Source organism: Cylas formicarius, unplaced genomic scaffold (genome assembly GCF_029955315.1).
Source record: "Cylas formicarius isolate icCylForm1 unplaced genomic scaffold, icCylForm1.1 PGA_scaffold_13__1_contigs__length_503275, whole genome shotgun sequence".
NCBI lineage: Eukaryota > Metazoa > Arthropoda > Insecta > Coleoptera > Brentidae > Cylas > Cylas formicarius.
The window spans coordinates 460,716-487,381 of record NW_026844228.1 but is presented as its reverse complement, the minus strand read 5'-3'; the positions used below and the strand labels follow the sequence as shown (position 1 = coordinate 487,381).

At 34.5% G+C, this 26,666-nt stretch overlaps 1 protein-coding gene across 2 annotated transcripts in view; it reads left to right on the top strand.

Moving 5' to 3' along the window:
* Nucleotides 1-20,430, top strand: part of LOC132695898 (pyrethroid hydrolase Ces2e-like) — a 31,647-nt gene extending 11,217 nt beyond the window's left edge. Inside the window, exons 3-10 of one of the 2 annotated variants that reach the window (XM_060660476.1) lie at nt 1,049-1,201; nt 5,809-6,139; nt 17,423-17,622; nt 17,694-17,832; nt 17,886-18,061; nt 18,881-19,007; nt 19,978-20,110; nt 20,200-20,430. In XM_060660476.1, coding sequence (XP_060516459.1) covers nt 1,049-1,201; nt 5,809-6,139; nt 17,423-17,622; nt 17,694-17,832; nt 17,886-18,061; nt 18,881-19,007; nt 19,978-20,110; nt 20,200-20,386 — 1,446 coding nt within the window. In that variant the 3' untranslated portion in view covers nt 20,387-20,430. Of the gene's footprint in view, nt 1-1,048; nt 1,202-5,808; nt 6,140-17,422; nt 17,623-17,666; nt 17,833-17,885; nt 18,062-18,880; nt 19,008-19,977; nt 20,111-20,199 lie in introns of both variants that reach the window. The other variant, XM_060660475.1, reaches the window with a different exon arrangement.
* Nucleotides 20,431-26,666: the final 6,236 nt, after the last annotated feature.

The window sequence follows — 26,666 nt, the reverse complement described above, 5'->3', positions numbered from 1 at the left end:
GATGGAAAGATGCTAATTTTTAGGACTAAGAACATTGTCGAAAAAAATATCAATATTTTAGACTGAAAAAAAGTTGGTAACATATTAGTATCAAAATAGTATTTTGTACAATTGATAACATCACCTAACAGACACGTTTACCACCTCTTCTAAAGTTATCAACTTCAGCTTCAGCTTCATTTTGGGCAAGGTATGTTTTCCATTGTTTTCTTAGAATTTCATCTTTTGGTAAACTAAAAAGTAAAATATAAAAATGACATATACTAGGTATGCTAATCTAAAAAAAGGCAGTGGTAATTTCCTAAAAACTTGTACTTGTACTAGAAAGGCAATTTCGTTTACGTTAAGCGTGATGACAAACGAAAACTTTCCCATATTGATTTTTACAAAGATTTGTAGTTGTTTATGCTTGTTCTAGCAAAAATTCTTGCAGCTTATTTTCTTTCTTATATTTCCTGTAATTCTTATACACTAAAACACATTACCCAAATATCCTTCCTGTAATTGTTGAAGTGTACCTAAAAAAGTAGGGAATTCTCTTTAGTAAATTCACATGTAAACATTTATATGCAAGTCCATTTTCCAGTTTGTTAATTGAAAAATATATAGGGTTTCTTTAGGTCATATTTGCTACATTTGCTTTAATTTGGTGAAGCAGCCAAGTATTGAAAGCACAAATTATACAAGTTTGTGAGCCCTATGTAAACCTTTTTTAAATTCTTTAAATTAACTTGTACTTAAGACAACACTTACTCGTGTGTAGGTACATTTACTCCTTAGAGTTTTGACCACAGACACAACAAGTTTTCCACAAAAACGCAGAAAAATTACATAGCAAAATGTACGGCAATGTCGCAATCTGTACGTTGGGTGTGCGGCATGCCCAAAACTTTCAATACGAAAATATCATAGCCACCTGCGAATCATTAACTTTTACCGTAGTAGGGTCACTATATTATCTTATACCTATATGCTCTACACTGTTCTGAAGTAAAATATAACTATATGAAGCTCAAACGTTTGTTAAAAGTAATTTAACGATGTTTAGACTCCAACGCCGCCAAACCCTTGGGAGGGTATTCGAGAGGCGAACCAAACAGGAGCGGCTTGCATCGCGACTGCGCATTTTCCTGGAGACCCTGAGCCTAGAGAGGAGAACGAAGACTGTTTGTACATCAACGTGTACACCCCAGCCCACAAGGTGAGTTTTTTAGCTATTCATTTTTAATACATTTTCTCAGGTAATTTTATTAAGGAATGCGAAAAAGCTAAATGGTTTGTGCCTCTAAATTTTTCAAAATATTTGATAAATATAAAAAAAAAGCTCACTCCAACTGAAAAATTACGGGTACAACAACGAATTTATATATTTTATTACGTAAAATTTTAAGTTTTGAAGCTTTTTAATGTAATGCAGTTAAATAATAAAATAGATACTACATTGTAACGTACAATACAAACTGAAGTAACAGACAAATATACTTTAAAAAAACAAACATACAATTAAAATAAAAAAAAACATCACACAGAGCTTTTATAAGATCAACCCTCACAAACATGGAGATCTCCATACAAAGAAATACAAGACAAGTTAAATAATTTTATAAAAATTTGCTGAATCACTGTGTTTTCCATTATCGATAATTTTCAATCAATCTTTAGTTACACTGTTTTCAGTTTTGTGCAAAAACGCAGTAATAGTACCGTTAAAAAGAGCAGAAAGGATTTAGTTGAGGATTACAGGTCCATCAGCTAGCTCTCTGTGCCCGGCAAACTTTTGGAATTTTTGGCTATATTTTTAACTCAATAGCGAATAAATCTTTAAAATCGATTTTCATATCACTTTCAGAGTTTCTCTGTGATTCTATGGATAGTTTGACTCATGTTTGAAATATCCTATTTTTAAATTTTGTTTCGAATTCCTTTTAAAATTTTTCAATCTTTTAAATAAGACGGAAACCTAATAGTTTTTCCAATAGTTCCGATTTTAGTTAATTCATTAGTTGCAAGTAGATTAAGGATATGCAATCGTAAAATAGTATATTATGCAACAAGTGCGGTAAACGGCATTTACGAGTTTATTTGACAAGAGCGGAAAATTATGTTCAAGCGAAGACGAGATGACTTTTTAAAAACTTTATTTTCAAAATACAATCGAAAATTAAGAGTTTCTGCAGCAGCAGTTACAACAAGAATAATCATATTACTTAAAACTAAGACTTTATAGGTTCGTATCCGAAAAGCTGACAATGTGAATCTCACGGTCTCTTCATAGTACCATCGTGGCCAAATACTGACATCGTAGATCTCACGGTGTCCTATCCTTATTACGTAGAAATCATTGTACATAACTCGTCTCTCCTCAAGAAGCAAACATAATGGAATGAGTTTGCTCCGGCTGATTGGATTTATTGGGTTCGGATTGATTATGTTGACATTTCGGTAGAAGTTTCTTTCTAAAAACGATCATTAGGGCTGCAATGACCGCTAGAAAAAATATAATAACAATAATATTAGTTATTAAACTTGTAGACATAGGCTGGTCAATTTCTTCAATCGGTTGTAGTTCATTTGTTATCCGTTTTAATTGATATAGGTCTTGCAAGTTAATTTGACGGATGTTCGCTAATCTGTGTGACATAATTGGTTTCAATTCTTCTATATAGACTTCAGGTAAAAAAAGCCTTTCCTTTCATAATTTTGACATTATTGTAATAATTTTTCTTGACCAAGGTTATTTGGCAAGCAGCTGGAATTTCTATAAGTGTTGGAATATCGATCTTAAGGTATCGATCAATTTTACACTTAGCAAATACCAATGTATTTTTAACAGGTAAGACAAGCACTTTTTCTTGCGTTACTTGCTCTGCAAGAGGTTGTAATAATTCGATATGGTGTTTGCGACAGTTCCTTATAGGCTGATTTTTAAGCAATTGAATCGTGCATTCATCCTTCGAGTTGTAGTTTTCATGGCAGTAGAAATTATGCTCGATTTCATGATAGCAGGACTCTTTGAAATGAATATCTTCTTTTTCTCGTGCGACATAAGGGTATTTTGGAATAATTATCGTGTTATTTTGGATAACAGGAAACAGGTGATGGAAAGAAAAATATTGAAGCCTTAAAATAGGGAAGTGAATAGCAAAAATTGTTTTACTATCTGTAAATGTTACTTGAGTCCCTAAAAATTGGTAATAAGATAACGTGTTAATAAATTTTGGTAATTTGTTTATACCATAAATTGATTTTAAATAATCGATCATTTTCTGAATTTCCAAAACAGAAACTATTGAATTGTGTAAAGCATTAGTGTGTGCAAACACAATTGCGTTCTCTAAATTATCCAGAAAATTTATCAGGTTTTGACAGTCAAGTATAATTTGGGATAAAACACTTTGAAAGGTTATATGTAACTGAAGAATATTGATCGTGTAGTACGAATGTAGACCGGTTCGTCAATATCGAAATTCAGGGGGTCCTCGCGTTCTTTGTTTCTTTTATCAATTATTTTTTCTTTTGTTTTTTGATTATTTTCCGAAATTAATTGGTAAACCTTTTTCGAACTCTCTTTATGTTTTTGTACATGGTCCGAAATTATTACGTGGTCACTAATGTCAAAAGGATTTGTGTCATTTATATGACCTTTGATTATTTCAAAAGACGTAAATTTCGTGACACTGTGTTTGGATTATATCCTAATAAAGCGCGTTTTACGATTTGTTCCGGGTTGTATGGTTTATGTTCCTCTTTAAGACATCGATATGCTTCAATTATAGAAGAATGAAAAAGTTCCACGGGGGAGTTAGAGTTACTATTCTTTGAATTGGTATAATGCAACTCAATTTTATACAATTTACAAAAGTCCTCTATGTTTTTATTTTTAGACTCCGTTTCACGGTCTGACGTGATTTTTAAAGGTAAACCATGGTGTGATACAAAAGTTAGGAAGGAATCAATGACAGCTGTTCCTGTCAGACTTTTAAGAGAATACGCTTGACCGTATCTAGAAAAGGCGCCAAGAATGGTTAAAAATATTTGGTTGTTGATTTTAAAAGAGTCAATATGAATTTGTTCGAATGGTTTAGATGTCATAGGTGTTAGACTAAATTTAATGACAGGGGGATTTCTGTCGTATTTGTTTTTCTGGCAAGTATCACAAATATTTACAAACCGCTCGATATCGTCGGTCACTTTAGACCAATAGAATCTAGTGGTCAATGCTATTTTCATTTCAGAGCTGCCCCTATGGCAAGTTTTTGTATTGTGGTAAATTTTTAATTTTTCCTGTTGTTCGTCCTGGGATTCAATATCCTCTAAGAATTTTGAACATTGAACAAACCTGTAGGAATAATTTAGAAATATTTTTTGTAGTGTTACAGTAAAGGTTTTAGCTAGTTTTTCGGTTCTAAAATAAAGTGCGTAAAGATTTTTGGGGTCTATAAATTCCTTTAAGAATTTAATTAAATGTGGGATAGGCTCAAGTTTTGGAAATACTACTAAAATTCTAATGTTATTGAAAATATTTGAAAATTGGCATTGGATTCGATTAATATCTCCTTCGGTTACAATTATTTGATTTTTATAAATATTCAATATTCTTTCTGTAAAGGGAATGTTAAAAATTGGATTTAGGCGTCGCAGAGTATACGCCTAATTAGATCTGCTTGTTACTCTTTAAAAACTCTCTTACTTTCTTCTTGACTATCCCATTTGTAACAATTTTTCTTATAGTTGACTTCGGAACTTTGATCACTTGTTTTTATTGCTGCTCCTCGATCTGAGTTTCTTATGAAATTGTAAACATTGAAAACAATTTGTTTAGCATCCGAAGACAAATGGATCCGTTTTTTTAGTTGCTGAGGTAGTTCGTTTTCTAAATTGTCATTAGGTTCGACTACCATTTCCATTTCGTCCTCTTCTGTATTCTTATGACGCACCTTTATCTACCGCGAATATAATCTACCGTCATAAAAAGGACTGTTGTTGCTTATAAAACGAAGAACTATGTAGAAGACACAAAAAACCAAGAAGAATTACGTTAATCAACAGGCACATAAGACAAAAATGATTATTTTCAAACTTACCTGTAAAATAAATAGATAAAAAGAGTACAGGTATTCACTCTTACCCTTTGAATAATCAAGTGATATATGTACTTACTGGATGGATCACAGTCAAATACTTCCGTAATATATACGAACATATTGCAATTTAGATTAAACTCTTAAGAACGATACCTGATGTTAAAATAAATGCTTCTACTTATTTGAAAATACCCCACAGCATCAACGCCTAATTAAACTTAAAACGGTCCATTTATATTTCAAATAAAAATTTCAAGTTTCTATAAATATTCGTTACGGTTCATCTCAGGCAAGACCTACTTCTGTTGGGATGGGTTTTATAACGGTCCTGGGAGGGTCTGCGGTTAAAGTACTGTAAAATACTTTAAACGTCACAGCAATAAATGCACTATGTTTTTGGTCGTATTACAAACGAATGGATGTAGCTTTATGACGTACTATGCATATAGCGACAATAGTTGGGATTCCACATAATTCAAAAGGAGCATGACGTCATTGACCTGAGTACCTTGAATAACATGGACCACGTGAGAGAAATATGGACGGCTGTAAAATTGGACTATTTTATTCGGATACTTCGAAAACTATCTATCAAAAACTATCAAATTTCCAGAAGTTATATAATTATAGAGAGACTTTGCAAGCCAGATATAAAAACTTTAACTTCAGATTTGCTCGAACAACGTTGTTTGAGTCTTTCAAACGTATATTTTCGATGTTCCAGATCGCAGAAAAGTTGCCGGTACTCTTTTGGATATACGGCGGAGGCTTCGTGGGTGGTTTTTCGGACTACAGCTTTTACGCTCCGGATTACTTAATCCAGGAAGACGTCATCGTCGTCACTTTTAACTATCGCTTGGGTATTTTCGGATTTATGTCGACTGGCGATACGGAAATTTTGGGAAACGCCGGTTTGAAAGATCAGCTGTTTGCCTTGAATTGGACCAAAGGAAATATCGGATCCTTTGGTGGAGACCCAGACAAAATTACCATATTTGGGCAAAGCGCAGGTGGAGGATCTGTCGGTTTTCACCTTACGAATAAAAAATCCGCAGGTACTGTTTGCTGAACTCTATTGTGTGTTCCATTAGGTAAATTAATAATTGTAAAATTTACGTAAACATTAGATTGCCCCACAAAATCGACCATTTTAAAAGTTTAAAAGAAGTGAATACAATAATAATAATAATAGTAATTATAACAAGAGTGCTTTCGAAAAATCGTCGGTGAGCGGTGCAAGTTCGTCGCGAATAGCGCGAATCAGCTTTTTATTTTATAAAGAAGGCGCTTCGCGGATTCCTGTAGAGACGCAATATGTTTCTATCGTGCTCCTGCGAACTAGTATGGAACTTTCGCAAACTCGATGTAATTTGATTGTGAATACGCCATGTATAAGGTGTCCTTCACATCTCGTCGAACTTCAAATTTAAGGTATACTACTGTAAATATCAAAATTTGTACTGGTAATTGCAATTTAAAATTATATTTTTTCAAATATCTTGCGTCCGCTGTATTATTGACGAAACGTTAAACTCTCTCTCAACACGGTTTACGATAACGTTCATATCAAATTATCACATCTTTAAAAGTTTCTCATGTATCTCCAATAATCCACCCACAGAGGCGGAAATTTCTAGGATCTATTAGAATTTTTTGCCGACAAACGACGTACCCTGTATATAATTCCAACAATGTTCGAAACAGAGGATATAGCTCTGGATCTCCTTAGTTTTCTGGTATCAGAATTTTTCCAATGGAGTAAATGGTTTTCAAAAAACTACTTGTTTTCTGAAACCATGCAGTACGATAGATGAAAACCATAAATACAGAAATTGTAGCCCTTGATACGGCCTATAACACTGTTTGAACGGATTAGCTATTGTTTGTATGAATTTTGATTTACGGTTAATAATTAACTCTCTGAAGGAACAATTTTCAGGGTCTTTTAAATTTTTGTCCATAACTAAAACAGCTTGTATATAATCAAAAAAATGCGTGAAACAATAGTTATAGCACCGGGTCTCCCACATATTACGGATGTAAAATTTTTCCGATCTGATGAATGGCTTTGGAGGAAAAGATGTTATTCTGGATGCCAAAATAACCACACAAAAAATTCAAAAATAAAAAAACATACTTCACGTTATTTTATTGGTCCCAATTCAAAGAGTCTAATTGCGAGCCTAGATTTCTACTACTCTCCCAAGTCTGAAGTCGGTAGCTGCAAATTTGGAGTACTTATTATGTTTTTTAATATTCAACGGAATATCGCGAACACCCTGTACAATACTTAAAAACCGTAAATACAAAAGTTTAAGCTGTCTATATGTCTAAAACAGAGGCCCCCCCATTTTCAATAGGTTCCGTCAAGGGGCAAAGCTGCATATATGTGCCAAATATGAAGTCGATTGCTTCAAATTTCGGATACGTATCGTGTTTCATGGCAAGCAGTCGACAATCGCGAAAAAAGATGGATACCGGCGTCTGATCGGGGCCATTTCTTACAAGCTTATGTGCCTCGTGGAGGGTTAAAAAGAAGGCAAATTTCAATGTTGTAGCTCCAACGGTTCGAAAGTTATTCAGGAAAAACCAAAAGACGAAAACGGAGAACGGACAAGTAGATCAAAAAAAATTTTTTTCCACGATGATCATTTCTGTATTAACGGCGATGCCTTAGGACCTACCGTTATCGAGATAAAAAAAATTTATACGAGCGCAGATACTTTCGAAAATTCGATTTAATCGATTTTTGAAAGTTACAAGCAAATTTATTTTCAACAGTTATACACCCGATTTCAGGAAATATATAAATAAGAGAAAAATAATATAATATAATCATATAAGCTCTGCACATAAACCGAAACACAGTCAACAATCTCACGAAGTATATTCGCATTAATATCACATATGTCTGAAACAATAATGAAGTTACCATACAAAAACAAAATTGGCGACTGATGTGTAGGGAGATGAAATGTAGGCCTGGCTTTAATTCTGGGGACGCAAAATTTTACGTTGCTTAAAGGATTCACCGTACGCAAAAGCCCACGCCGAAATTTTAAAGAACGAATGCCCCCCCTAACCTCCAGAGACGATTCCCAGAACCGGCGTAATAGTACCTGATGCTCAAATCCTCTATGCAGATATAAGCAACCTTCTCTGAATTAACTCCAGGATATCAATGGGACATTGAGATATTGGACGCCACGCCAATGACCCATTTTCTAATTTAGATCTCATTTAAGAATGGTACAGAGTTCTAATGGCTGAGGTATTGTTGAAATGTCGGCACCTTCTTATTACGAAACCTAACGCTCTTGAAAATAATAATAAATGCTCAATATGAGATACAAAAGAGCCTGGAAAATAAGATAATCCCCAAGTCTTGAACTTCACTTAATCGAACCAATACAGTTCCATTAATCACGTAATTAAATAAATTTATGTTCGGATTTCTAGAATAAGCGAGCACGTTACATTTGGAAACATTTAAACCTAATCGATCCTGAAGCAACAAGCAATGTTCAATTAATCATGCAATAGATTTTTAAATTATCAGCATATACTAATTTATTAGTATATTTAACCAATTTATCAATTAGACCATCAATAAAAATGACAAAATGAAGAGTTCCTAAATTTGACCCTTGTGGTACTACCGATGTGGGATAAAATACGTATTGAAGCTTTTTAGCAACTGTGAAGTTTCGATAAAAAGATCCATATATATTACATCCGTCTGAGCTAAATCATCAGTTAATTTACATAAATATTTAGTCAACGTTGCCAGATTGCTTGTGCATTACTTATTTGAAACAAAACCGCATTGCTCAACACTATAATTATTCTTAAGACTGGAATAAATACAGTGACAAACTGTGGCTGAAAGAGACATCACACCTCTACAATTCTTATCAGCGATAATACAGACCGAACTGAAATCTACCAAACGCATCTACTATGGCTTGAATTTCCTTAAAAGATTCACCGCCGTAAGACATCAAGCCTGGGATTCTGGGACTATTTCTCTTCGATTGAGCACAATTTTGAAGGATCATCTCGTATATTCAATTCGATATTGCTTAAGTACTCACTATGTGCTTTCACTGTTTCAGTTTTGATTTGACGCCTAAGTGCTTGAAATATAGATAGCAACAAAAGCTTCTTTCTCAAAGATTTGTATAATCCCTCCAGTATATCAGACTGGGAAACGTCGGGGTCTTTTGACTTTAAGTGGAACGGATTATTGAAATAACTTATTAAGAGTATTATAAAAACAATTCAAGGACTCATCCATGTGAGAATAATTTGCCTCTCTAAAGTTAAATTCTTTCATGGAGTCACAACACAGGCCAAAGTCTGTAGACTGATTCGATGCTAATTGAAGTGGTACAGACGTAACAATAGGGCACTCGTCTCTTTCAACAAAGCAAGGAATGCTTGAAAATACAAGATACAGCAAACGATTCATGTTATTACACACATGTTCGAATCATGTTGCTCCTAAAAAATAACTGGTCGAAGTGAACCGGAGGTCATTAGATGCATCTGAAATAAAACTGGGAATATTGAAGTCGCGAAGAATGATGGCATCAATAAATTCCAAAAAACATTCCAAGGGCGACTCAAAATCAATATCCGGTACTAATTAAATCAACAGCGTTAGCAACACACAGTTATTGGAGGCATATCGATTTTCTCTGAAGGAAAATGTTCTTTCAGTTCTTATGGAACTCTTTTTCCATCACTTTGAGAATTCCAAAATTAATGCAGAAAATTTTTCGCTGGCTTCGCTCATCATAGAATAATACTGATCAGGCAGGTATACCCGGTCAACCTTTTCAATTTTTCTTTTTACAACACCAAAATCTTGGTCATTGGGCAAGAAGAAGTGTCCCCTTATTGGAAAAAAATGTGTTATTTTTGAATATATGCTGGTGTCTGTCAAAGCCAAAAGAAATCTGATCAATGTATGGTTCTTCTTCTGTCCTGGACAGTTGTCTGAGAAAAGGTATAGTTCGTCCACGTCATTCAAGAAGTTCTCCAGATAATGAAGGAGCATTGAGCACACTTCATTTTCTCCTTTATTTCCTAATCCTTCATCGTAGAGATAAAACACAGTTTCATTGGTCTTAAGATTTTTTATGCCAAAACAATTCACTCACAGTTGTCTTGGGTAAAACATTTCTTGTACCGGAATATTCGGCACCGGCACGTTCTGCATGAAGTAAAAAGTTAAGGTGGCCACATCTTCACGAGATCTACAAAGTTCTTTTATGTCACGAATTTTATTATGAAACTTTTGTGCTCTTCTTTTGTGACTAGTCTTCTATGTTTCGACAGCATTTTTGGCATAAAATCCTAGCGTAGAGTTTTTCATTTTAAGGGTTAACTCTTCACAAGTTACGCACGTATCGACCTGAGGTCTGCCGAACCTTAGCGAAAACGTATTCTTGAAATAGTTTACATAAAATGCATAAGTAACCTTATATTCCGGATGCTTTTTCATGAATAATGAATGCATACTTTTCACATTCAAAGCGGCAACTAGATATTCAATATCTTTACCTGAATAATGAGTTTTTTTTCTGGGAAATGAAAGAATATTTTCATGAATTGCTTTCAAAATTTCGGAACGAGTTGTGCTGGCTTTTGGATGCTTACTCCTTCTAACTTTTGGAGTCTACGACTGTTGATGCAAGATGCACAAGCGACGAACGCGATCTGCAGTGACGCCCCAGATAGAAACGAACGCTTTTTTGCATACCAGTTTTCTTCCACCAGAAGTAACGATGTAGCATTTAAAAGAAATTTCCATTTGTATAGATCCTCCTTTACGAGGTCTATGAGTTTTTACTGCGCCTTTCTCAATTAGTTGTTGCAAGAAAATATGTTGTTACTTTCGAAAATCGTATTTTTTGAAATTTTTGTTTTGTCTGTCCGTTCTCCGTTCACGTCTTTTGGTTTTTCCTAAACATCTTTCGAACCGCTGAAGCTACAAAATTGAAATTTGCATCCTTTTTAACCCTCCACGAGACACATAAGCTTATAAGAAATGGCACTGATACGACGTCGGTATCCATCTTTTTTTTCGCGATTTTCGACTGTTTTTTGGACCTTGCTATGAAACACGATAAGTGGCCGAAATTTGAAGCAATCGACTTCATATTGAACACATATATGCAGCTTTGTCCCGTGACGCAACCTATTGAAAATCGGGTGGCTGGGGGGTCGGGAGGTATTCTAAAAAAATAAAAACTCGAGAGTGCAAGGGTCTGCAAAAAACATCATTTTCCAAAAACTGTTTACGTGACCAAAAAAGTTCTCAAACTAGAAGAAGCAGCAGATACGGCTGTATAAACCTTTATTCCTGACAATTTTTCAAAAATATACAGGGTGCGCCAGAAATTCAAAGAAACTGAAAAATGCGTCCCCCTATTATTGAAAATTGGTTATAACTTTTTTTTTGTATTGCAATATAGCCCGCATAGACAGCAAAAACTTTTGTATTTAAGGTTTTCACCTATTGTACAGGATGTTCCCGATATTCCGTGCTTAATGAGAAATGTGTTAAGTGTCCTCAATTTGCAGATATCAAATGATGATAGAGCAGCAAAGTAAAAGTCCGTGTCCACATTTAAACGGTAGAAATTGGGCTCAATAAATTTTGCCAAGCATTTTTAAAAAAAAAATTGAAATTTTTTTTTGGGAATTTTAACTTCCACAAAAATATGTTTTCTTCCATAATTGTTCACCCCATCGGCAAAATTCTTTAACCGGCAGACGTAGAAGATTCAGTGCAATAACATTTATTTCGGGCATTTTTTCGATTATATACAGGGTTTTGAAATTATTTATTATTATTTTATAATTTACAGAGTAAATTACTAGCCGCAAATCAAAAATCATAAAAAATATGACCAATTGATTCAAACCGTGTCATAGGTCGTATCAAGAGATACAATTTTTGAATTTGTGGTTTTCGCCTATCAGATACGCCGCTCGGGATATTTGAAAAAATACATATTGAAATCGTTATTTCGGGGATTGTCAAGACGCGATGACGTCATTGATTATTACGGCGCACTGCACTATATTTTCAAAAAATTCTTGAACCAGGACGCGTGGAAAATCCAGGGCTATAATCTCTACTTCGAACAATGATTGCATCATATACAGGGTCGTTTATGGGCAAAAAATCTAAAATATCCTAAAAATTTCCGTTTTTGTGGGTGAATTATTGGCGATAAATGAAAAACCGTTAAAGATGAGATAATTTCATTTGAACAGTATCGTAAAGCCTGTCGTGAAAGAGTATCAGGTTTCATCAATTATACGAGGATATTTGAAAAAATGTATTTCGATATCGCTATTATTTGTGCAAATTTTAACATTTGCCGATGTTTGCTGTAACTTTGAAGTTACATGAGATGTGAAGGGCATTTTATACAGGGTGCTTGAACAATTAAATTACATCGATTTTCCGAAATTTCCATAGTGGTCCGCAGGAGCGCGATAGAAAAACAATGCGTCCCTTTACCACACGAAACCGCGAATTTCTTTCCTTTTATAATAAAAAGCTGCTTCGCGCTACGCGCTACGAACTTGCCCCACCCAGTAAAGATTTTTCGAAAGCAATCTTGTTCATCTGTGGAATGGAACCCGTTTAGCCTAGTAAGACATAATTTCATATCGTCTTTTTCATTTTACATCTGAAAACAAGATTTTTCCTATAACAAACTATACCTAAATTTAATGCACACAAAAACGTTACCTGCAATCTGGTCCAGTGGCTCTTGACGGAAATTTCTTTCCGTATGTTCACAAATCGCTTATACTGTTCTGGATGTCTCTTTTTTAGTGGCTGTTGAGTTTCTTCGTCACTACCGGAGTCAGACATTGTCGATAAAACACTCAAAAATATTAACGAATAAATCACTGTCGTATTAAAAGGGTGTAAACAGTAGACTAACATGATCGTCGAGAGAAAATAAACAAATTCATGCGTCACGCATCCCCGCCATCGAATCTGCCCTAATCCGCCGCTCTGCCCAATAACGCCAAAAGTCACCGACCAATGTGGTTTTCACACTGAAGAGTCAAAATTCAGTATTAATATTTTCTGATTGGGATTTTAACACAAATTATGTAAATTGACATTTTAAACCCGTTCATGGCAAAAACCCATTTTCGGCGGAAATTGACTTATGGGGTTTTTGAAATGAGCGATTCATTTGGAAAACTCACAACAGTTCTTCGTTTCTAGACATTATTAATTGAAAACCAGACTTAACCTTTTGTCATATATTTCGAAATTGTGATACATTCCTTATTTTTCAGAGCTATATCTCTTTCGCAACACGAATATCTTAAGCAGGAATTAACACATCTCACCTCATTTCCAATCTCGGGCAATTTCCGTTATCAAGAAATAAGACGATTCACAGAAATAAAAGCCCCGTCCAGTCTCAAACAAATTTTGTCGCTCGGGTCCAAATTTTATCTCAACAACACAACAGAACTGTCGCCAGAATTTACGCCAGTCAAAGGACAGATTTCGATTCTGAATAACATAGGCCTTCTAAGGGTTGTTTTTTTTTCGATCTATAGAACTTTAAGTTGCAATAAAACAACGATGGATTATTCGATTGACATTACATTTTAAATGTGATTTCTGGTATATGACCGCCACGGGTGGCGCAGATGTAGTCCAATTTGGACTTCCAATTTTCGATGACTTTTTCCAACATTTGTGGCCGTATATCGGCAATAACACTTCGAATATTGTCTTCCAAATGGTCAAGCGTTTTTGGCTTATCCGCATAGACCAATGACTTTACATAGCCTCACAGAAAGTAGTCTGGCGGTGTTAAATAACAAGATCTTGGAGGTCAATTCACAGGTCCAAAACGTGAAATTAGGCGGTCACCAAACGTGTCTTTCAATAAATTGATTGTGGCAAGAGCGGTGTGACATGTTGCGCCGTCTTCTTGAAACCACATCTCCTGGACATCATGGTTATTCAATTCAGGAATGAAAGAGTTAATAATCATAGCTCTATACCGTTGACTGTTACGTTCTGGCCATCATCGTTTTGAAGAAGTACGGACCAATGATTCCACCAGCCCATAAAGTGCACCAAACAGTCAGTTTTTCTTGATGTAACGGTGTTTCGACATACACTTGAGGATTAGCTTCGCTCCAAATGCGGCAGTTTTGTTTGTTCACGTAGCCATTCAAGCAGAAGTGCGCTTCATCGCTAAACAAAATTCGCTTATGAAAATCGCGAACAACTGTAATCTCGTTTTGGGTCCATTGGATGGATCTACGCCTTACTTGATGATCGTTTCGCTTCAATTCTTGCACGAGTTAGATTTTGTAAGCACGTAAACCAAGATCCTTCCGTAAAATCTTCCATAAAGTGGATGGACACAGATCCAATTCCTGTGCTCGATGGCGGATGGACTCATTCGGGTTTTCCTCAATGCTACGCTCTACAGCAGCAATAACTTCTTCTGTACGCACCGTACGGCGTCTCTGGAGATGCGAGTTCCATGGTTAATCGAATTAACTGCTCTGATGGACGATTTTGTCGACGATAAAATGGACGTAGTGCGCGATACGTATTCCGCACAGAACCATTAATTTCGAAATAAAATTGCACTATTGCAAGCGTTGTTCAGGCGTGAATCTATTCATGATGAATTGCCAAACCAAATTGAGAATAAATCACTTGGCAGCTGTTAAATCGGTCGCCATCTTGAACAGTAATGCCAACTTAAAGTTCTATACATCGAAAAAAAACACCCATTACATTTAAATCAGATTAGAATTTTCCTCTATCGCATAAGGTTTTTTAAAATGAAAGAACAAAAACCGAATTAAAAGATCTAAATTAAATAACAATAGTTTTGTTTTTGGAAGATCTCTCCCTCTTGGTCTAAAGTAGATTTTCCTGTACATTCCATGACTGTATTAACCATTTTATTTATTAAAAATTATTTAAAACATGATCCATCTTTATTTAAAGCTTTAACGTATTGTTTCATCAGACCTAATTTAATATACAAGGCTTCTGTTATATTATTCAACAAAAAGACTTTAGTGTAACAAGCGTAAAATTCAAAATAGCCTATAAATTCTGTCTCGAGCTTCCTGAAATATAAGACTTAACGTCTTGTGCCAGTAAATATTATTTCGAAGTCTAGATGCTAAAATTTCGGAAAGATCCTTAGATAAACCTAGGTCTCTCACTAAATAATTAAATTCTAATTGTGAAAATAACTGTAGTTGCTAAGAAACACTCCATATATTACTAACATCACTAATTAATGTTCAGAAAAAATTCTTCTAAATTTCAGATTTGAGATTTGGATAAACAACATTGTTTTTCAAATTTTTGTTATTACATCCACTAACATGGTAATTTGTTTGCTCTCTCCATATCAAAAGGTAGGGATCGCCTGGTTCCATTATTCCAATGTCCTAAACCTTCTTCACATATATATGGTTCCTCTATAAACCATCTCGGTAGGGTTAAGTGATACTTGAGTTAAAAAAAAAAAAATTACGCCCAATAACGAAGGATAGTGATAGACGGCTCACTAAATATAAACATACCAAAACTGTAGCTGATTTGAAAATTATAAAAGATTTACAAATATGATTACCACTGCATTTAGAAGGCAAAAGAAAACGTGCTACTATAACAGATTAAAATTAAATAACTCTAAAGAAATGAGGTCTTCATGATATTCCACCTCAACTCAGTAATGTAGACGTTACTTATAATTACTTTGTTAACTCTATTTAAAGTTCAACGTGTAAACCCAGTAACATTAAAACCAAAGATAGAAAAGATCAAATTTTCAAAAGAAAATAAATGAAAGACAGCTCGTTACCTACTGAAACAAATTTAGTATAATCCCCGAAAATCATACGTGATATAGACCTATTTACAGTTTCACGGTCCTTCTCAATATGACTGATGATATTTTTAAGTCCTAGGACTATGTTTTGTTAGATTATTCTCACACATTCAATCACTAGCCTTTATCGAATTTGAACTATACTGGTTTGAGTGTGTGAGCACGAAAGCTTATTAAAAATTATTTTTTCTACTCCCGTCTGAAAAATAGCTAATAACACACGGATCTATCGTGCGGAAAGCGTCACTTTACCACGTCAGTTTCGTTTCCCGCGATTCCGAGCCAGTTCGGACATTTCCGGGATTTTACCGCACGGGTTTGGGAGCAATCGGATGTTTTCGGAGATATTTCCCACGCCTTGAATGGTGACGTTTGTCAATTCTGAAGTTCATGTCAGTGAATGCCTTGTTCTGCGAAAATATACCCAAACGGTCGTACGAAAAGTATAGTATGCAACACGTTCGGTAAACTTTTTAAGTCACTCGTTTATTAAACACTCGCTCCGCTCGTGTCAAATAAACTCGTAAGTCAAATGGCGTTTACCGAACTTGTTGCATAATATACTATTATCAACCGTGAGCATAGAGGTGGTTTTGGGACCTCTGTTATTATGTATTATATAGCACAATCGTCAAAAGTCTTTTTATCATGTCTGCAACACTTTAACGCAGATGATACTCAGATGTATCTCAAGCTCAATTCTGACAAAACTTCAGGAATATTTTTTGCTAGAAAAACAAACAGAATAAAATTTTTGTAAACCTACAATAACGTATTAAAGGTAAAGTATGTAAATAAAAAATTTAGGGTTGTTGACTGATTCAGAGCTGTCTAAAAAAAGCTTACATGAATTTAAAACTAATTTTGAAACATACACAAATATGGACCCCTCAAATCGTTATTTCAAACAATTTCAAAACAATTACCGTCATTTACATTTCACAACCATCTTTTTTAATACATTAGCAATAAAGACACCACAGTATCTACATAAAAATCTTCAGTATGCTGTAAAAAAATGGAACAAATAATCACTATTACAGAAGTGGCTGAAGAAGCATTAAGTAGATAAAATTGGGTGAAAACGAAAAAAACAAAAATTTCATTTTTTGTTCATGTTCAATCATGATTAATATAAAAAAAAACCTTTTAAAAATCATAATCGTCATTTTTTGCATACTGATCAAATTGAAAAACTAAAATGAAGAACGTCATTAATGTTTATTAATTTTTCACTTAAAAAATAGGCAATTTTTTGTACTAGTTTATTGCGTAACATTAAAAGATTTTTTTCTGTAACAACCTATAGCCATTTAATCACAATTCGGTTGTTCTACTGGCTTTAAAAAAAGGAATATTGCTGACTTTTCGAGGCCCCATGTTTCCTTAAACCCGCCATATTTTTCGCAGGATTATTCAGGGCTGCGATTTGTCAAAGCGGATGTTCCTTAATGGGTATGTCCGCTTTTTCAAATCCCACAGCTTACGAGGTCGCGAAAGCAATCGACAATTCTATTTCGGACAAAAATTCCACTAGAGAAATAAGAGAATTTCTACAAAGTCAACCGGTAGAAGTTTTGTCATCTCTCAACCAAAATTCCGGAATAGGGGTAAGTTTTATCACTAAATTCTCTATCTTATGCAGCTAGTTTAGCAACGTTGTCCTAAAAACGTGTTACAGTCTGGCATAACAATGGAGGTGGAGGATAAGGATGCCTACATTACAGAGCTCAATTTTCCGTTAGTTCAATCTGGAAATATTAATCGACTTCCTTTAATGATCGGCACTACTTCCGAAGAATCGCTGGGTTCTTTTTCTTGTAAGGTTTAATGATTGCCTTTTCCGATTCAGTGCTATTTTGAGGCGTTCCAGCTCTACAGGTTGCGAGAGATAAGGGAGTTGATATGGATTCCGATGTAACTAGTTTAATACCAAACGATCTCGTACCACTTCCGGGTTCCAATCTAACGGAAATAGGATATTTAATTAAGGAAGCATATGTTGGAAAAGGTGGGAAATTTGCTGATAATCCCAACCAGGTGGTAGAGGTAAGCTTGCTTTTTTTAAAATTTTTATTTCCTTGGCTTTAGGTCGAAAATAAAATCTCTTGTTTCGAACCAATACAAGGGCTCTCATTGACATTTAAATTTATAAACATATGTTAAAAAGAAACCTATATACTAAGTTATGTTAAAAAAGAAAGGAAGACAACTGCAGAGCTTGAACCAGTAAAACTACTCTTTGACACTCTTATGGCGTGGGTACTTGTATTAGATAAATCTTTATCAAAGTCTCTTATTAATCTGTTACACTCATGAACACCTTAACGTATTAGCTCAATACAAATTTTTTCCAAATAAACTTTTACAGTACTGTAATACTATTTACAAATCTTCTGGATTCGTCTGAGACTATGTACATGTTATGTCATGTCAATTATTATGCCTGTCTGAGGAGGTATTCTGTTCAGATTCCCAAGTCTGAGGATTCCAGCCCTCAGTTTTCCATGCATGTTATGTCATGTCAATTATTATGCCTGTCTGAGGAGGTATTCTGTTCAGATTCCCAAGTCTGAGGATTCCAGCCCTCAGTTTTCCATGCACTCGGACCAATCGCATGCCGCTTGAAATCTGCTGGGGCATTCGTCCTTTTGGTGCATTCTTGCAACCAGAAAGACAACACCAGAACATGTTTCACCACCGAGAGTTAATAAAGTCTAGATGGAATCAAATCACCTTAAAAAAGGTCAAAATGCAAAAAGAAAATCCAGAAATCGTTAATATAGTTTTAAATGTCATTTGTTGCTAACTACAATTAATTTGTTAGGTACATAACGAAAGGTGACGGTATAACTCGCTCTGTTTCAGTTTTCCAGTGATGGTTTCGTCAGGCCAACACTGAAACAAGCCGAATTGCAGTCGAATTATACTCCCGTTTATATGTATCAGTTCTCATTCTATGGAACCAAGAGTGAAAATCGTACCATAATACCAGGTAATTTAGTAAAGTAGATTTTACGAACAACTTTCAGGAACGGCGTGTATTTTTCATGAAAATAATTAATCTAATTATATATATATATATATATATATATATATATATATATATATATATATATATATGGTCATGGTCAAAAAATACACTTCACCACAACCTTCCAATAGCAATGAGGTCGAAAGAAATCAAGTACACTTGCCACTGTGGTCCTTCCTTACATTCAAAACATCACTGACCATATATCAAAAGTTCTAAAGAAGTATAACGTCGAAACCAGATTTACCACTTGTCCAAAAATCTCTGAACATCTGCGGTCCGTGAAAGACAAAATTCCATTTGAGATGCCAGGAGTTTACAGCATTCCATGCATATGCGGCAAAGAATACATTGGAGAGACCGGACGAAAAATATCAACTAGGCTCAAAGAACACGAAAGAGCCTTACGATTAAGACAAATAAACTCATCAGCTGTTGCCGAACACACTTATGAAACCGGGCATTAAATTTTATTTGATAAAATTAAAATTCTTGCATGGAATCAGTTCTTCTACCAACGAAAAATCCAAGAGTCTATAGAAATCTATAAACAACCTAACAATCTTAATCGCGACTCAGGTCTCTACCCGGCCCCAATCTGGGAATCAGTCATCCGAGAAGGTGTTTACGCCCCTAATTAGCGCCCCACCCCCCTCAAGCAATATATATGCAGGTACAGAGTACAGAAGTTTTGTAAAAGGCAAAAATTTAATTATGTGTAGACATTCCTAGCTATTAACTTATTGTATATATTTAATGTCATTGTTATTTCTTAGTGTAATTTAATACGATTATATTCACCCAAATAAACAAAAAAATATATATTATTACCAAAATTGCCGCCAAAAACCAGCACGATGAAGATTGAGACATGCTATATGTCAGCACCTTTATTACTATTGAATGCAGGTTTTAAAACAAATCGTTTCAGGTGCTGGAAAGGTAGCCCACGCAGACGAATTAGCTTATCTCTTCAAGATATCTACATTTCCTATAACTACCGACGCCGATTTATTGACGAGACAAAGGATGGTACGCCTCTGGGCTAACTTTGCCAAAACACTGTAAGTTATTTTATTGACTCGACGACAATATCAACGATCTGTCTCTTCGTAGTTCTACGTTTAAGGGTCTAAGCAAGTTTTCATTCTAGCAATCCCACCCCTGATCAATCAGACCCGATATTGAACATCACGTGGCCCCAAGTGAATCCAAACGACATCCGCTATCTCGATATCGACACAAGTTTGACAGTAAAACCAAATAGGAAAGTTAAAGAGTACGCTATGTGGAACCGCGTCTTCTATAAATATGGAACCCAGCCTTTTATAGGTTTTTGATGAAGTTTTTAAATGTTGAATAAAATTCCTTTGAGTTTTATTGATTCGTTCATCTTTTCTCTGTACATAATTTTAGTATACCTTGTCTTATTATTTATTCCCCCGAGGAACACTCATTTTCATATGAAAAACCTTCAGTTTATTTTTAATATTGTCAAATTTTGGCTGTTTTTAAAAAACCGTTGTTGTATAGTGTCGTAAGTATGATCGTTTCTTTGCGATTCAAAAAGTGACTTATTTTTATATACTTAGACGATTTCATATCTACAGGGTGTTATTGAAATTACATCATAAAAATCCTAAAAAAATTGCTATGTAAATTTGGTATAAAAGGCTTGTTCTTGCCACTGGATCTTTAGAGTGGATAAAATAATAAGCCATCCATTAAGCTTTGCCATTTTTAATAGGCTTATAAAGTTATGAAACAGCTTTCAGTGGACTTATTATTATGTGTACTACCACTGCAAAGGCTTCCAGGTTAATTTTTAACAAGAACATTACCAATTTCATAAATTCAAGCCCCAGTATTTTTCTTCTACTATTGACTAGGAAAGTTTGTTCAGCTGACGACGAGAACCAGCTGTCTGTCATTGGCCGAATTATCCTGGTAGTCGTGGCCATAGAAGGAAAGAAAAAAAAGAAGCTCTTTGTTCATCTGACGTCTGAAATGTCATAAAATGGACAAGGAATAGAGACGAAAAATCAGAGTAGCAAATACATAAAGGAATGAACAAAGAGCTTCTTTTTTTATTTTTCCCTCTTTGTTCCTCATTAGTTTGTCTGTTTGTCAGCATAATTCGCAATATGGATCGTAATACCTTTCTCGGACTACTGTTTTACATATTTTTATCTTGTTCTCTCGGTTCATATATTGGTTTTGTTATATTGTTTGCCTCCGTTTTTTATTTCCTTATAGTGGAGCCTAAGTAATTAAATGCAATTGCTCGATCGTATTTCCATCCAGATTTTGTTAAATCTAATAGGCTCTCCAGATATCACCATGGATTTCGTTTGGTGCCCTGGAATTTTTGCTGTGACTTTAAAAGTGTGTAAAATTTTTTGTAGGTTGTCTCCACTGTTTGGTAGCGTTCCCATTTTCTGGCTTATTGAATTATTTTGATTCAGTTAAACAAAAATTGGCTCAGAAATTCTGATCTTATTGGTATTGCCTCCGTTGTTCCCTGGGATGTGGGTTCCACATTTCTTTTCCATCAATCAATCTCTTCAAGCTGCTTCAGGTCGCTTCTGCTGGGTTATTTTCAATATTAATATCACTAAGTTTCTAGTGAAGTTTAATTGTTGGATAGTCAACTCTCTGAATGCTCTGTTATCTGGGTTTTGACGTTTCTTGCTTTTATTTTATAGCCTCTATTGATTGCTCATGCAACTGCTTTGTCTTTTAACACCGCAGAAGGTTCATGCTTTTAAAAAAAATACTAACCAATTAAGAATGCATTATTTTCAAAAAAAGATACAATAAAAAGTTCTACACAAATTATTCAACAAGCTACATTAGCTATAAACACTTCCAACTCATTCTAGATTGGACTACATTCCATGCATTTTCTTTTTTTTCCATTAGTAATCCCAAATAAACTGCGATTGATTCACAATATCACAAACACTGTTATTAATTGTGTCTCCAAAACATTCATTTGCAACAAACTTAATTTTATAGTTATTTGTTTTGTACTTTACTTATTTATGATTCGCCCTTTTGAACCTAGATGGCACAGGTTTAACGAAGAATTTGTTACAAGAATGAATTTTTGAAACGGCAGTAGAAAATCTGTTATCGTTTTGGAATTTCTATCTAAAACATTCTGCACCTCCACGATAATCCTTATACATATTAAACCCTTCCATTGTCACTGTTACATGAAGCTATTACCAACGAAAATAATATTTTTGTTAATTGAGCTGAGGTGGCTTTTACTTGATGAAAATCTATTTAAGAAAATAAACAAAAACTGAAAATTATTTTAATTATTATTTATTTTATTTTTATTTTTATTAAAATAAATCCAACTCATCATATGAATTTTACTAAGCTCCAGAAAGTGGGGTTATGTTATAACGTGACAGAATACAATCGACACGTTAAGAACCGTTTGACACGGGACAATATTTTAACCTAAATTGTATACAATTGGTTGCGCGCGCGTTTTTAGTCAACAATAAAATAGAACATTTCCTAAATTCTTGCATGAAATTGACTGAACATGCGCAATTCCTAATTCCGATTGTTTTATTAATGAGGTTATGTTTGTTTAGCTGTGATTTTGCGGACTTTGGTTCAATTTAAATAGTTAATTTTCAAATATCTTGTTGATGTGTAGTTATGAAATTATGTCGTGGTCTGAGCAGCAGATAAAAATGCTTATAGAGCTGTATAAGGAACATCCTTGTTTATATTCATTGAAAAGTACATAATACAAAAATAAATATGCTAGAAATAATACACAATACACAAGGTATATACTATGAATAGTCACGATTTATTGAAGTACAGATTTACAAACCCAACATACGGTATTATGAGCAGATGTATTAGCATTATGCATTATGCATTATTATTATTATTAGCATTATGATACCGCTAACATCTCCTACAAGTCCTGCAATAACTGAGTCTTGTGAGAACTCTAGAGATTTACTTTTATACTCTCAATCTTAACAAATTGTCTATACTTCTGTAACTGCTATCTTAAATGAAGAGTTACTGTATTTACATTATTGTGACATGTATAACTAAATATTGTGCAAACATTTTAGGAATTGCAGTTTATGACTAAGGCAACAGGTATTCAATTAATATTAATTAATATTAATATATATATATATATATATATATATATATATATATATATATATATATATATATATATATATATATCGTTTATTGACCATTTACAAATACAAAACGTATTTTTAAAGTCAGCAAAAGAATAACAATTTATAAAATAACTTAAAATAATTTAGATCTACTGTGCCCGATAAGTAACAAATTCGTTTATGGAATAGAAACAATGCTCTTCAAAAAACTTTTTTGATAATTGTTTGAATTTTTTGATGGAAAGTCGTTTAATATCAATATTTTTGGACCGAAAAATAGTGTTTGCAAAAATATTATACAATTCTAGATTAAGTTTATTTTTTTGTGTAGTACACAACCTCGATCTTAATGTTTTGATATTGTCAGCTGTTCGCGTCATGTAACTGTGATATCCACCATGAGTCGGAAAAACAGACAAATTTGAGTGGATTTCAACTAAAGTTTGGAGAATAAACATACATGGTAACGTAAGTATTTTCAATTCTTTGAATATTGGGCGGCAGTGGCTGGACGGCGGAACACCCCCAAGAACCCGAACCGCAGACTTCTGCAATCTAAAGGCTCTCTCGGCCTCCGTCGCGTTCCCCCACAGTAGTAGACCATAAGATAAGATACTATGAAACAGTGCAAAATAAACTATACGGAGAGTGCTTTGCGAGATCGAACCTCGCAGTTGTCTCAGAACAAAAACCTGAGATGACAATTTACCGCACAGGTAGTCTATATGAGGCGACCACGTTAAAAACGCATCTAGGTAAACACCAAGGAGTTTGACCGGTTCAGATTTTTTACTTCTTCGATTGGTATTGAAAATTAGAGTCTTTGTTTTATCGGAATTTAATTTAAGTTTATTTGCAGAGAACCAGTGCTCAATCATAGAGAGTGTAGTGACAGCCTTTTTATTTAAATTAGTTAGATCTTTCTCCGATTCAATCAATGATGTGTCATCCGCATAGAGTATACTGCGAGCAGCATTTGTTGCAAATACTACATCATTGACATATATTATAAACAAAAGTGGACCAAGGATGGAACCCTGAGGCACTCCATTAGTAATGTCCAACAGAGTGGATTCCCGATTATTCCAGACAACATATTGCTTTCTTCCGGTCAAATAAGATTTTAAAAGGGCTAAGGTATTTTCACGAATTCCGTAGTACTCAAGTTTAGACAGAAGTATATTAGTATCCACGCAGTCGAATGCCTTGGTGAGGTCGCACATCGTTACCGAAGTCGACAGGCCCTCCTCAAACCCATCAATCACATGCTCAATCACTGTGTATAAGGCACGGATGGTGGACCTACCTGACCGAAAACCAAATTGGGAATCTGTTAACAATTTCCTTCCCTCAAAGTAAGCAATAAGTTTATCTTTTATTATCGACTCAAAAATTTTTCCAATGATAGGAACGATTGCTATTGGTCTAAAATTATCTAAGATATTAGTATCCCCTTTTTTATGGAGTGGAAGAATTTTTGTCACTTTTAATTCATCCGGAAAACATCCCTCTTCAATGCTATTGTTTATTAGTAACGTAATAGGTTTCAGAAGTGAAGATATTGATTGCTTAATAATATTGGCATTTAGACCATAATAGTCAAGACAACGAGAGTTTTTTAGTTTTAAAATCGCTTCCCTAACATCACTCTCCACAACTGCCGACATAAAAAACGAGAAATTGGGTCTAGATGATCTGGAGATGTAGGTCATAGCATCTACTACTGAAGGTGTGATGGTTTTCGTTATCTCCGCTGACACAGAAGCAAAAAATCTGTTGAACTCCAACGGAGTAATAGATGATTGAATAGAGTTACTGTGCTTAGACCGTCTCTCCGAATTAACAATATTCCATGTCGTTTTAGATTTATCATTTGAACTCAGAATTATGTCATCATAAGTCTTCTTTTTCTCCACCTTTATAGTGTGACGATATTCTTTGTGGAACCGCTTGTAAGCATGAAAGTCTTGGTTACTTTTTGAACTATGGTATTTTTTTTTAAGGCATAAAAGATGCTGGCGCATTTGTTTAAGGTTTTCATTGAACCATTTAATTGGCGAGCAATGGATGGTAGAGTTAACAATGGGAAAGAAACTGTCGACAGCTCCCCTAAGTTGTTCAATAAACATAGAACAAAACTCAACGCCACTTTGTTCGTTACTGACAAGTTTGGACCACTCAATGTGCTCCAGACTGTTGCCGAACGCAGTTATACGTTTATTATTTATTAACCTTCTTTTAATTTTATCATGATTACGACAAAGCACTGACGAATTAACTTTTATTAATTGTCCCAAATGATCTGACAAAACGGGGTCACAGACTAGGACACTTAACCGGTCACTAGGAAAATTGGAAATTACATTGTCCAAACAGGAATCTACTGATTTAGACTTCCTGGTAGGTTCTTTTACAAAGAACTCTAAGCCAAACGAAATGAATATATTATATGAATATAATAATAGAGTTGATAATATTCCTCCATTGATTGGTTCTCAGCGTGTAAAATCAACCAAATTTAGTTACGAACAATATGCAGAGAAGAAAAAGATGTGACAATACTGAAGATGAGACTATTAAAAGCGCCAATAAAGTCTTGTGAAGGACATAAGTACATCTATTGCAGCACGTGCAAGTGCCACCCATCAGAACAAAGCTAAAATCCGCTTGAAAGTGAAATAATTGGTGAATATGTTATCAAGCAATTAACAGCACTTGAGGAGGACGAGGAACTCTTTTTAGATACTCAACACATTATTGCATAAATTGCATTTCATAAATTGCAATTTATATAAGCAAAACATTTATTGAATAAAAACGTTTACATATTATCTTTCCGAATCATATTATTCTGCCATTCCACACTCCCTGAACTATTACAATAAATTTTAAATTCCTCCTGTATCAATTATGCAGGCACCACACTTCTGTTACTTCCTTGCTGTGGAATCTTTTCTAATGAAATTGCTAAAATTTCATTTTGAGATATCTCTGTGTAATTTTTCCAGTTTTCTGTAGCCAGGTAATTATGAAGAACGATACATGTTGAAGTAATTATTTCAACTTTTTCTGCATTTAAATTAATGGGATTTAAAAGAATTCTGAATCTATTACCTAAAATTCCAAATGTACGTTCTACAATTCGACGAGCTGTAGAAAGTCTGTAGTTGAAAATTTTTTGTTGACATGGAAAAGGTTTCATAATTCTTGTGGAAAGTTTTAAAGCATCGTCCGCTACAATCACATATGGAACTTCCAACACTCGTCCAGTCAGTGGTCTATTTTGAGGGAAAAGTAAATATCCTGAAGACATAGCTTTAAATAAACCGCTTTCTCTAAAAACTCCACCATCACTGGTCCTTCCATTTACTCCCGCGTTACAGTAAATTATTTTGTATTTTGCAAAAGAACAATCACCCTTATAGTTATAGTAATACGATGGTGC